The sequence below is a fragment of the Medicago truncatula genome, chromosome 4 (assembly GCF_003473485.1).
Source record: "Medicago truncatula cultivar Jemalong A17 chromosome 4, MtrunA17r5.0-ANR, whole genome shotgun sequence".
Taxonomy (NCBI): Eukaryota; Viridiplantae; Streptophyta; class Magnoliopsida; order Fabales; family Fabaceae; genus Medicago; species Medicago truncatula.
The window spans coordinates 46,026,632-46,040,585 of NC_053045.1; the positions used below are offsets into that span (position 1 = coordinate 46,026,632).

General features: G+C 32.9%; 2 protein-coding genes across 2 annotated transcripts; both read left to right on the plus strand.

Moving 5' to 3' along the window:
• Positions 1 to 486: 486 nt before the first annotated feature.
• On the plus strand, positions 487 to 3,338 carry LOC25493364 (berberine bridge enzyme-like 21). The gene is made up of 2 exons (XM_024783091.2): positions 487 to 2,754; positions 2,975 to 3,338. The coding sequence occupies exons 1-2, from the start codon at positions 1,131 to 1,133 to the stop codon at positions 3,091 to 3,093; spliced, it is 1,743 nt and encodes a 580-aa protein (XP_024638859.1). The 5' UTR covers positions 487 to 1,130; the 3' UTR covers positions 3,094 to 3,338.
• A 1,556-nt stretch (positions 3,339 to 4,894) lies between these two features.
• Positions 4,895 to 6,860, plus strand: LOC112421407 (berberine bridge enzyme-like 21). The gene has a single exon (XM_024783093.2). The coding sequence runs from the start codon at positions 5,093 to 5,095 to the stop codon at positions 6,710 to 6,712; it is 1,620 nt and encodes a 539-aa protein (XP_024638861.1). The 5' UTR covers positions 4,895 to 5,092; the 3' UTR covers positions 6,713 to 6,860.
• The last annotated feature ends 7,094 nt before the right edge of the window (positions 6,861 to 13,954 follow it).

Here is a 13,954-nt window from a genome sequence, read left to right on the forward strand (position 1 = left end):
GACCGCTGCACACCAAGTTTGAAATGAGAAGCAAGGAAATGAAATATTTACTGCATTTCAGACACTTGCTAAATTTATACTCCACAGTGACAAAACTATGGACACATGTCTTAGACACTCACGAAAATGCAAAATATAGAATTAATTTTTTTGGTTATTTTTTAAATAATTAAAAGAAATTTCATCAAAATAATAATTAAAATAATAAAATGTATAATTAATATTTTGTGAGTGTACCTATAATTTTATGTTTGATCTTGTGACCATATAAGAATAATCCAATAGATATTCAAAATAGTCGATAAATGAAAGAATGATAATATTTTTATAAACTTTCTCTTTGACGGAATGAAAGAAATCTTTATCAATTCATAGTTATCACAAGTATGAGCAATGCACCTATATTGAAAATGACACTTATGTTGGAGTATATTTTTATCTCTTCCTCCATTTTGTTCCTTGTCAAATGTATCATTCAGATAGCACATGACATCAACTCATTAACCTTTTAGTGCATGTTTGATATCACGGTTAATTTGTCAAAATCTTGGTATCAAACATGCGCTCACTAGTCCGCTAGCTATGAGGTGCTCCCTAGCTGCCATATTCCTCCAATACAAATTCAACATAACATTCTGTGTGTATATACAGTTTTCGACTTTTATAGTTTCTTTTTTCTCTTATCGGTCACACACATTCAAATTGTTTTTTATGCAATGTCAGATTCTATGTCTAATTTTTGTGTGTCTAGACAACACAACTCTTCAACATTTTAAAGAAATAATTGAAAAAACTTTGTAAGATATTGTCATACATGTCGAGTTCAAAGTGTAAATTCGAGTCCTTTGTTACATGACACAACAATGTTGCCAAGTTTTTATCGACTTCGAACTTGATATTCAAATATTTTATTCCAGCATCTTCTATGTTCCTTTGCATGCTGTCTTGTAAAAATCGAGTGATAATATCATAGCTTCATAATTTTTTATTTTATTCCTATGCCGACATATAAACCTGTTTTTGACAATTATTATGTTGTTGTAACATGTGCAAAGAAACAAAACCAACCGAGTCTTTTCCATAAAAAGTAATAAACCGTGGTTATACTGACACAGTTACACTTTTACACTATGGGAAAATCTAGTACTTTGGTTCATTCTTCTAGATTTTTTCTTCTTCTTCTTCTTCTTCTTCTCAATGTCACTGTTTCTGAAGCATCCCCAACAGAAGAATCAGTGTACACCTCATTTCTTGAGTGTTTAACAAACCACACAAACCCTTCAGACCAAGTCTCCAACATACTCTTTTCTCAAACCAATGTTTCTTTTTCTTCTATTCTCCAAGCATATATTCGTAATGCTCGATTAAACAAAACTTCAACACCAAAACCCTTACTAATCATTACTCCTCTGCAACAATCCCATGTTCAAGCTACCATACTTTGTGCCAAAGCCATTAAAATTCAACTCAAAGTAAGGAGTGGTGGCCATGACTTTGAAGGTATCTCATATGTCTCTAACCAACCCTTCATTATTCTTGACATGTTTCAGTTCAGGAACATCACTGTTGACATACAAAATGAGGTTGCTGTGGTTCAGTCTGGTGCTATACTTGGTGAGGTTTATTATAGGATATGGGAGAAGAGTAAAGTTCATGGCTTTCCTGCTGGGGTTTGTATTACTGTTGGTGTTGGTGGTCACTTGAGTGGTGGAGGGTATGGTAACATGATGAGAAAATTTGGGTTGTCTATTGATAATGTTGTTGATGCTGAAATTGTTGATGTTAATGGTAGGATTCTTGATAGGAAATCAATGGGTGAAGAACTTTTTTGGGCTATTAGAGGAGGTGGAGGAGCAAGTTTTGGAGTTATTTTATCATACAGTATTAAATTGGTTCAAGTACCTGAAGTTGTTACTGTTTTTCGTGTTGAGGAGAGTTTGGATAGTTTGGATCAGAATATCACTGAGTTTGTGTTGCAGTGGCAGAATGTTGCGCCGCGTACCGATGATAGGCTTTTCATGAGGCTGCATATTCAGCCTGCGAGTTCTAAGGTTGTAAAAGGGGAGATAACTGTTAGAGTGTCAGTTATGGCTTTGTTTCTTGGAGGTGCTGATGAACTTGTTACACTTCTAGGGAAGGAGTTTCCCTCTCTTGGTTTGAAGAAAGAAAATTGTTCTGAAATGAGTTGGATTGGTTCTGCGCTTTGGTGGGGTATTAGTAGCAACTCAAAACCAGATGAGCTTCTAGACAGGAATATTGATTCGGCAAAATTTCTCAAGAGGAAATCTGATTATGTGGAGAATCCAATTTCAAAAGATGGGTTGGAAGGGATATATAAGAAGCTGATTGAATTGGGAAAAGTAGGATTGACTTTCAACCCTTACGGTGGAAAAATGAACTCGATAGCATCTAATGCTACCGCGTTTCCTCACCGTGCAGGGAATCTGTTCAAGATTCAGTATTCGGTGAATTGGGATAAGCCTGGAATTGATATAGAAAATAATTTTACAAATCAGGCTAGAATGCTGTATGATTACATGACACCTTTTGTTTCCAATAATCCAAGAAGAGCCTTTTTAAATTATAGGGACCTTGATATTGGTACTAATGATTTTGGAAATAATAGTTATGAACAAGGAGTTGTTTATGGAATGAAGTATTTCAGTAGCAATTTTGAGAGGTTGGTTAAGATCAAGACTGCAGTAGATCCAGAAAACTTCTTCAGGAATGAACAAAGTATTCCAACTCACCCTGGTAAGTAATAGAGGATGGAGTTATGAAATTGTTTGATGCATTTGTTTGTTCATGTGTTATTGGTGGGCCTATTAGTTCCTACTTCCTACTGATTTGCCGAATAATTTGATTATAATAACAAACCTTAAGAGAACTTCTTAATATCGTGATAAATTGATCTCTTCTATGAAATATATGTTGTATGATTCAATTTTGAATGTCTTTCCTTCAATGATTGCAGGTTCCGACTCCGGTGCCAGTACCTCTAGTGCCGACAAAGTGTTACTTTCCAGCATGCGTGGAAAACTTATGGTAAAGGTGGTAATTGTATGGTTTCTCATGCTTGAATTGTTCATCTGATTACTGTAATTATACACGGATTTAGATTAACTATCCTATAAAGAATATTCACTCTACTGTTTATTTGCTTAAAACTTTAGTGTCCATGTAAAGGAAATTGTAATTGAAAATTGGTAAGCTACTGTCAGTAGATCAGTAAGTAGTAACAATCACATTGGCAAGTGGTTTCAGATGAGGAAGGAAAGAAATACAACGAATTTCATACAAAAGTAATTCCTCTATATATAATAGTACTGGCTTACATATTTCTGCAGAGGAGACTGAATCAAATCTTTGAATTTGATTTGAGTCTAACTTAACATACAAAACTGACTTTTAAGGTGAGACTGTCTATCACCTATAAGCAACCACTTATTTGATCATATCACTAATTGATGTGAGATCTCAAACATCAAATATGTCTTAGTTTGACGTGCGATACTAATCTTTTAAGTTATCAGAATCAAATTAAGTTTCATTTATTAATTACATAGTTAAAAATGTAGCTCTCTTTAGCACTAGGAGTTTCCAGGTTGAATTTTTAAGGTTTCTGGGAACAATTCAGCGGAGAGGGTTAAGTCACATGCAAGAAAGTGTGAACATTGGGAAGAAAAAGAACCATTGGTGATGAGGCTATAAAAATTAAGCTTCTCTGCAAATAATGCTGCTGAAACTGGGCATCATAACTTGATCCTATGAATCCAATAAAGATAAGTAAATAATGAAAAACACACTTACTCAACATTTTGAGTCAATGGCAATTAGTCCAAAATTCCAAAGTGTTCTAAATTCAACAGCTCCATTTATCTGCCTATTGATCTAAGAGTATGTGTTCTGTCCAAACAAGCTTCAGAGAAGTTAATATTCAATTGACTTTGATACACCAATTAAAACGCCACTTTTACAATATTAATATTTAATACACTGCATTTTTACCATGACAATTTTACCTTTACAGACTTGTTTTTACTTTTTTTCTCTGTTGAAAGTAATTTTAGAAGCAATTGAGTCAGCAACTGCTCACTATTAGGAGGTTATACATTCTGCAACATTGTTACACAAAGCTTTCTCCCTCTTTGATGTATTGAGCTTTTGCTATTTGGCATGCTGCAGAATTCAGAATGAAATAAATTATCATTTATTAGTCTATTTCATCTCTATTTCTATATATCCTTTATTACCATTTTACAATGAAATTCGATCAAATACCAACTTCCCCTGTAAGGGATTTTCAGTTTCTCGGTTATCTCCCCCAATCCAAAGTATCTGTCCCAACCATTGTCTATAATAATGATCATCAGTCAACTAAAAATAAACTGATCAAAAGTCTACAACCACTGCATATGTTTTTTATTAAGGAACGAATCAGCTCCCACAAATAAAATAAATCGATCAGTTGGAAGTTGGAACGTTCAAATACATGGCTATGACTTATGAGAATGAATTTGATATATATTATGGCACGTATCATCTCCCTCAAATAAAATAAATGACTACATGCTTTAAAAAAGAATCTTGAGATACCCTCAACATTTAAAAATCATGTTCAGTTTATCTTCTCTTATGTACCTAACCAGATTGAGTTGTGTTGATGAGAGTCACATCTCCAGATACAGAATCAAAGTGTAAACCTTAAAAAAATACAATTATTGCTGATATTGCTGCAGACATGTATTGCACCAGAATTATTAAGTATTGTGAAATGTTTGTTTTGTTCTGTGCTGTTTTTTTTTTCTTTTCCCAATGATATGCAAATATGCATGTTTCTCATGAGTCCAAAATGGCCAATGAGAATAAAGTACATCAATAATCTAGAAAATGATTACTGTAGAAAAAACAATGACATGTATACTTGTAGCATTTTTGGCATGCTTGCCAGATAGACTTGAATGAGCTGGATACACTAAAATTAATACACACCAAAGACACAAACTTTTGTGGTCCAATATGTCTTCTGTATAAAGTCCTAACTTCAACCACCCTTATCCTATGTCTCTTTACTACCATTTCCAGAATTGCAATGGATAAATCAAATTCTGTTCCATTTCTTTCTGTTTTTATTATACTTCTTCTTGTACATGTTTCTAATTCTCATGCAGCCCCATCAAGTGAGTCCATTTATGTCACTTTTCTTCAGTGTCTTAAAAACCATACTACCCAACCAAATCAAGTTTCCAACATAGTCTATTCCCAAACCAATGCATCATACACCTCTATTTTTCAAGCCTTTATTAGAAATGCTAGGTTCAACACCCCCTCCACCACAAAACCATTACTTATCATCACCCCTTTGCATGAAGACCAAGTACAAGCCACTGTTCTTTGCTCAAAAACCATTGGTCTTCATCTCAAAATTAGAAGTGGAGGTCATGATTTTGAAGGTATTTCGTATATCTCTGATACTCCCTTTATTATCCTTGATATGTTCAATTTTCAAAACATCACCGTCGATATACAAAATGAGATTGCTATCATTCAAACCGGTGCAAGTCTCGGACAAGTATATTATAGGATATGGGAGAAAAGTAAAGTTCATGGCTTTCCTGCCGGCGTTTGTCCAACTGTTGGTGTTGGTGGCCATTTGAGTGGAGGAGGGTATGGTAACATGATGAGAAAATTCGGGTTATCTATTGATAATATTGTTGATGCTAAAATTATTGATGTCAATGGTAGAATTCTTGACAAGAAAACTATGGGGGAAGATCTTTTTTGGGCTATTAGAGGAGGTGGAGGAGCAAGTTTTGGAGTTATCTTATCGTACACGGTTAAACTTGTTTCGGTACCAGAAAAGGTTACAGTTTTTCAAGTAGACAAGAGTTTGGAGCAGAATGCTACCGACATTGTTTTCCAGTGGCAACAAGTTGCGCCGCATACAGACGATAGGCTTTTCATGAGACTAGTATTGCAGCCTGTGAATTCAAAGATCGTAAAGGGTAAGAAAACTGTAAGTGCTTCAATTCAAGCTATGTTTCTTGGAGGTGCTGATGAACTTGTAACATTATTCGGGAAAGAGTTTCCTTTGTTGGGACTAAAGAAGGAAATATGCAAGGAAATGAGTTGGATTGAGTCTGTATTTTATTGGGCTAATTACAATGATGGATCATCCTTAATTACACTTCTTGACAGAAGCCATTACAAAGTGCATTTCAGCAAAAGAAAATCTGATTATGTAAAGTCACCAATTCCTAAAGACGGATTGAAATGGATTATGAATAAATTGATTGAACTTGGAAAAGTTGAGCTTGTTTTCAATCCTTATGGAGGAAAAATGAGTGAGATATCCTCCGCAGCTACTGCATTTGCTCACCGTGCAGGGAATCTGTACAAAATTCAATATACTGCGAGTTGGGAAAATTCAGCAGCTGGTATGGAAAAGAGTTTTATAAGTCAGATTAGAATGATGTATAGTTACATGACACCATTTGTGTCCAAAAATCCAAGGAGTGCTTATTTGAACTATAGGGACCTTGATATTGGTATTAATGGTCATGATAAGAATGCATACAATGATGGAGTGGTTTATGGAATGAAGTACTTTGGTGAAAATTTTGAAAGGTTGGTGAAGGTTAAAACTGCAGTTGATCCTGAAAACTTTTTCTGGAATGAACAGAGTATCCCAACACTTCCAAGCAAGGTATAGGGAACCTAACTGACAGAAGAAGAATTGAATAGTTTAATTTTATTTTTATCATGAATGATAGGAGCCAAAGGCTCATTGGATAGTTGATTTCATATTAAATATTGTGTTTGAAATTTTTAATTGTATCATACTATTTGTTATTGACATACCAAGTTTGAGCTTAAAAATAAGTCTATGACAGTAATAGGTCGAGTCTAACCAAACTCACCGAAAAATAAGTTTATGATAGGTAACCCGCCTAACCGGTCAAGTTTGGACCTTAATATTTTGAACATATCAAACTTAGGATTTGCAAAGCTCAACTCTATTCCCACCTCAAGGAAGAAGGAACATAAGGGTTAAAGTGCTAAAAAAAGAAAGGGTTATAATCTCCTACTAACAAAATAACAACTAAAAAACTAACATCTATGGATTTTAGAAGAATTGTATACAGAAACAGTATTAAATTTAACTTGTAGGAAAGTGAAGAAACAGTGTGATGATAGGAATAAGGATCAGAAAATTTAGTTGTCATACTTTTGTCGGTGTTTCTCTGTCATTTTCCATGTTCCCCAACTGAGTTTTAACAACCTTTGCATCATCATACCATTCCAAGACAATTGCTCTTTAGACGTTAGCTTAACGGTAGTTAACTTTTATTTGGATGAATTTTTTAAATATAGTAAACTGATTTAAAAAGTGACTCAACCGACCTAAAAATTAACGAACCACGGTTAACTTCCATTCGATGAGTGTCCAAGAGTAATCAGGGTGCCTAAAGAGCAATCTTCCATTATCAAATGCAATGCAATCACTTCTATATGAATGTTGCTCTTCACCCAGCACATTTTGCTCGCGCCCTGCAGCCATGCCAAAAATGCCCTTGCGCAAGTTAAGTCACGCTGCATGACTTAACTTGCGCACCTTCTAACCTCTGTGTGACTTAAGTCACGCACCACGGGCCTATGCACGAGTTAACTCACGCACGTTAGCCGGTGGTCACAACTGAAGAACAAACGTTTTTTGGACGGTGGTCAGGTTTTCGACCTTCAACCCACACGTTTTCTACAAACTTTACACGTTTTTTTGACCACATTTATGGTGGTTATAACCTACACTATCATTTCCACCTATAAATACTCCTCCATACTTACCTATTTTCTCACACCATCTCACTTTCTCCTCCTCACTCTCTCCCTCTATTTATCTTCTTTCTTTCTTTTTTTCAATATTCTCTTTGGGGGCAAAAGTGATCAAACTTCTTCGGGGTAAAATAGTGAGTAGCCGACTTGGGGAAGTGATCAACTCTTAGGATAAGTTTAAATCTGTTTTTTTTTACTCCATAAACTTTTTACTGTGGGTAAAAATATTCTTGTTGGGGTATAAAAAAATAAAATAAAAAAAAAGATTTAAATTTAGCCCAAGGATTGGTGATGTATTTTCCCCAAGAAGGCTCACTATTTTACCCTAAGATGATTGATTACTTTTTACCCCAAAAGGGAGAAAATAAGTAGAATAAATTAGTGAATTGGAATCAATTATTGTATCAATTATTGTATTGTATAAATTCTATTAATAAAATGAGATATTGTTATATGCCTCAATTTTGTTCATTCCTTTTTATATTTGCTTTTATTTTATAATTCTATATTTAATGAATAAATATTAATTTAGTTCATTTACTTTTATTTATATTTGTATTTATTTAATGAATAATATCGATTCAATATTAATTTAATAAACATTAATGTATGAATAATTAGAATAAAGTAAATAAAATAAATTAGAATAAAGTAAATAAAATAATTTAGAATAAAGTTAATAAAATAATTTGAATTAAAATTGAAATTAAATAAATTCGAATAAAAATTATGATAGCGTGAATTCGAATAAATATTGTGATAGCGTGAATTCGAATAAAAATTGCGACAACGTGAATTCAAATAAAAATTCGAATAAAAAGTCAATAAATAACTTATATAGCTGATTCTCAGTAATACATGTTCTTATCATTACATTACATTACATTCCAGAATGTACCTTCCAACTGCAATAATTATCTTACCATTGAATAGGCAAATTCAAACTTGTTAAGCAGCAGGACTCCAGCATACGATTAACATCTTGAATGATGGTATTCAAGTGTCAAAAGAATGATGTGCATTCCTTGACACTTGAATACCGGCATTCAAGATGCTTATAGAATGTTGGAGTAATGTCGATTAACAAGTTTGAATTGCCCCATCCATAGCAAGACAACTGTTGTAGTTGGAATGTGCATTTCAACTACAACAATTGTCTTACCTTTGAATGGGGCAAATTCAAACTTGCCAAACAACATGACTCAAGCATTTCACCCCGCATTCATGTTTTCCTTTGAAAAGAATTCATGTTTTCCTTTGAGATTTTAGATGAGAAATGAGGTGCTCTGCCTTGTTTAAGATAGCACGTAGCGTTAGTTAAGTTGCGCAGTGATTAACACTTGCGGAAGTTAACTAGCGTAAGGGCATTTTTGGCATGACTGCAGAGTGCGAGCAAAATGTACAGGGTGAAGAGCAGAATTCCTCCTATATGGATGGATGACCCACATTCTTTTTAGACAATAAGACCACTCACATATTGGTTTGTACTACTCCATATAAAAAGAACCAGGTTAATAAGGGAATTTCTCTTTCCACTCTCCTGCCTTCTTGTGCACTCTTCGTAGTCCTAAAAATGTCCTTGGAATAGTTGGATGATATAATCTGAAATGAGGTTATAGAAGTTTTTTTTTTAACCGTATACGATAAGTAAGATTTGGTGGAAATTTTTTTTTTTTATTGGTCCGGATTCTAAAATCCGAAAAATAAAGATTTTGAATTTTATAATCCGTACACTTATATAATCTATTTTGAAACATCTTTAGGGTCGTTTGGATTATAAAATTCGAAAGTGTTTGTTTTTTTGGTATATATTCACCCTCTTGTGCTAAAAATCATGGGAAATAAAAGTTCAGATTATATAATTCAAACTGTATTAACTCAAAGACTGAGTTTGATCTTGTGAAAAATGGTTGAGACATTGAATTTTGCTATTAAAAAATCGGGAATCTCTTTCCTTTCAAATTATTCAAATGCAAGACACTCAGATACGGTGACAAATTCTTTTTGAATAATTGATAATCACCAAATTGCATAAAATGAGTGCAAACATCAACTGAGAGTGCAAACATCTTTTGTTTCTACAACATATTTTATTTTGATAAAAACTGAACAATCAAAAAAGGATGAGATATTTCTTTCCAAAAATATTTTTTAAAAATTATGGCATGTTAGTCTTTATTGAAGAAAATAGGAAGTAAATTTTTTTCTTCTTCTTCTAATGAATTTCAAATTCAAAATAAAACAGATTGTCTAAATTTTCAATCATTTGTGGCAGTGCCGACACCTCCTAGCTTTTTTATTATTTTTTTTAGAAGATCTATTTCATTATTATTAGAGAAATTATATTTGTACAACCACTTTGTGACAATTTTTTGACAACTCTATCTTTCGTACTCACATTATGATTTTATTCTCTCTTTTCCTTTTTCTGTCTCTATTGTTTTGACCAATAGAAAGAGGGAAAAAAGAAGTTGTCATTATAGTTGTCAAAAATGGTCGTTTAAATATCACTACTCTTATTATTATGTGTAGTTTCGTCGTTTTCAAATGTTCACAAAAAAAAAGTGTTCATGTCTCTTTGTTATTTCGTACCAAAGTGTTTATGTCATGCCAGGTTGTTAGATTAACAAGTCAACATAGCTTCGAAAAGGATATGTAGACTCGACTAGTATTAGTTTATAAAAAATTATAATTGACTTTAGAAAAAGAGAAATGATATTTGAACAACCATTTTTTACAATTTTTGTGACAACTTTCTTTCTCATACTTACATTATCTTTTTACTTTCTTTCTCTATTGTTTTGGTTTTTGTGTCACTGCCTCATTTCCTTTGTAAAATTTTGGTTATCACAAAAGTTGTCACATGTATGAATGTTCAAATAAAACCGACCCAATCTTACAATTTGTCCCAACGCTAATGCAATGGGTCGTGTTTGGCCTGTTCAAAACAATAATCATGAACAAAAATTAGGGACAAGACAGTGATCAGGTTCGGTGGCATTTAGGATGGGGAGGGAGAATATTTTCCCATCATGAGAAAGTACTATTTTTAACCATTGATATATTATTATTTTAACTGAATGGTTCAGATTCAATCAAACTTTTTCCTTGCAACCTATTAGCAACTTTTTGTAACAGATATGTAACAAAAATGATGACCCCACAAGTAATATTTTTTTATTATAATGCAATCTGGGCTTCTAGTTTTCTTGCTAAGAATGGGTCATGAAAGTAAATTTTTCGTTAATTACAAGGCTACTTAAAATAAAATGATTAAGCTCTTTGAGCGATTTCTTTTACAGCTATAATTTTGTTTTTAATCTGTGTTAATTCCTTCATGAAAGAGTTGCGTGTATTTTATTTTACCAATTATTTTTTGGTAAAGTTTTATCAATGTTATTTATTCTGCCATTGATATGACAGTCTGTATTATTTGTTTTAAAAAAATCCTTTATTGTATTTGTATTTATTTTTTAAAATGAATTTGAAAATGAACCCAGAAGATAAATATAACAATGAACACAACAAGGTAGCATTGAACCCATGATGAACTCATGTTATAAATCCAAAATTGAAGAAGAAGAAAAACGACAATTTTGTTTTTGAAAAAGGCCAAACTACATCTTTCCATCAAACCAAGAACACCTAAATTGCAAGAAGATTATTTTCAAACTACCAAAAGCTAAACAACCATTAAACTTTTGAGTGCCACCACAAGGATTTTAACGACATCATCCTCCTCTTATAATCAAATACAATATAATTGAAGATTGGAGCAAGCACTCTCTTGGTGGTATCTTCAAAATAAAAACACGTGAATTACACATCTACCATAAAACGGAATCAACATTTATAAGTAACCCATAGAAGAAGATGTCATTTATGTGTTGGTGAGAGAAGAGAAAGGGAAAAAAGGTTGTAAGAGAGGAAGGAATTTATGGATCTAACAGAAGAAAAATGGCGAGGAGATAATAGAACTTAGGAAATAAGATTACAACACATTTTGATACTGGTTTATGTTAGATGATACCAAGATCTGGAAGATGATTGTGTGAGACATTAATGTGAAAGAAAAGTGGCAGATCTATGTTCCAGAGAAATGGGTATTTCGGAACAAAAAAAAAACAAGAAGATAAAGGACATAAGGGTCAAATACACGCCCAAATAAACAGGGGTGTAGAACAAAAACATTTGGCAGCTGGGAGGTGTAAAACTAACTCATTAAAATAAATTAAATAATTTATCATTATTTTTTATTCTAATATGTTAAACAAAGTGAAACAGCCACCTGCCCAGAAAAATGTGAGTTTCCCATGGTGGAAAAGTATTCCTTTGATCTATCCTAAATGCCACCATCAGGTTCGGTTCACCTCACAAGTTACCCGTCCCAATTTACTTTGCAGACATATGTTTTTAAAAATATTATTTTATAACACTAACTTACTTTACTCTATTCTTTCACATATAGACTTATACTTCCTAATTCATTAAGATACGTTTGCACTCTTTAGGCTCATGCTAGGATCACATGCAACATTGTGATAACATGTCATTTGTATACCTCCATCATATCTAAGTTAAAAGACTTTACAGACCACCGGCTTTGCAAGGGTTGAGTTAAGCCAAACTCAAATATTAAGATAAGTGGGAGATGCTTAGGTTTCTTAATTACTCCCTCCGTCTCCATATCTAAGTCCTCTTTGGTTTTTTCACATTTCTTAAGAAAATTTGTTAGTGTAATTAATGTGTCTATTTTGTGTGTTAATATTATCAAATTGTCATTTGTTTGTATGTGTAATTAATTTGATTTTTCATATTTCAAGGCAAGTTAGTAGTATTAATTAGGGGTATGTTCAGGAAAAAAAAATGTATCTAGTAATTTGAAAAGGAGTTTACATTTATGGATAAAAATAAAGTCAAATGGATGCTTAAATATAGAGACGGAGGGAGTATTTGATCAAAGATTCGATCACCAACAAAATATATTAGAAGAGGATAACCCCTTAAGGCTTTGTTTGGGAGTTTGGAGGGGAAGGGAAGGAAAGGCTTTGAGGGGTGCAAAATATGAGGGAAAATAGAGAAATCTTTCAAAAAATTTAAAAGAGTAGTTTTTTAGAGAATGATAAATTAATGCATATGATTACTTTATTTTTAATTTTAAAAATATTATAACAACATAAATTAAATTTGAAGAATTCTTATTAACCCTCCAAAACCCCTCAAAACCCTCCTCCAATACAATTTTTTAGTTCCTCCAAATGAGAAGGGTTTTGTATTATGAAAAAAAGTTAACCCCCCAAAGCCCTCCTCTTCCATTTTCCTCTATTTCTTCCACTTACTTATTCCTTTTTTCTCAAGCCTTCCCCTCCCTTCCCCTCCAAACTCGCAAACAAAGCATAAATGAATCTCAATTTCCTAGATGATTAATCTACATAGTTCCACATAGGGATATATTGGTTATAAAGAAAAAGTAAGTAAGTCTTCATATAATTCTGCTTGAGTTTGTAGCAAAAAAGATTCACGAGATTGACTAATTAGTGGATTTTAAAGTGGTGGACGAAGCCCTTGGGGAAAAGTTGGTGGAGACATGAATTACAGAAACTAGTGTATTAGATAGATGGGTCAACAATGCTTGTGTAACAAGTTAGGTGCGTGATTTGAGCTGAAAATTTAGACACTATAAAGCTATATGGTGTTCTATATTACTGTATAATTGATTTCATTGGAGTAACCAAAATAAATTAAGATATGAAATATTGTTTTTTGAACAAATATTAAGATATGAAACTGAATTTTAACTTAAAATAAGAATGTGGAACTTTCGACTCTAAAATCTATATGAGTGTATTTAAATATAAATTACACTACATTTAAATCATTTTAAATAATTTTACGGCAAAAACAAACATAAGGAGAAAAACACTTTTGACCTTTTATTTTATTTTCCCTCTTTTCATGAGTTTGAAAATATAACTTAACCCACGCAAGTTGAATTCTAAGTATGAAAGCAGAAAATGGTTGGTTCATTCAGTCTTTGCTTCATGCGCATTAATAAGCGGCAGTAAACTTAGGTGCTTAATGAGGAAAACAAACAACCATTGTCGATTCTTAGTCGCATGCT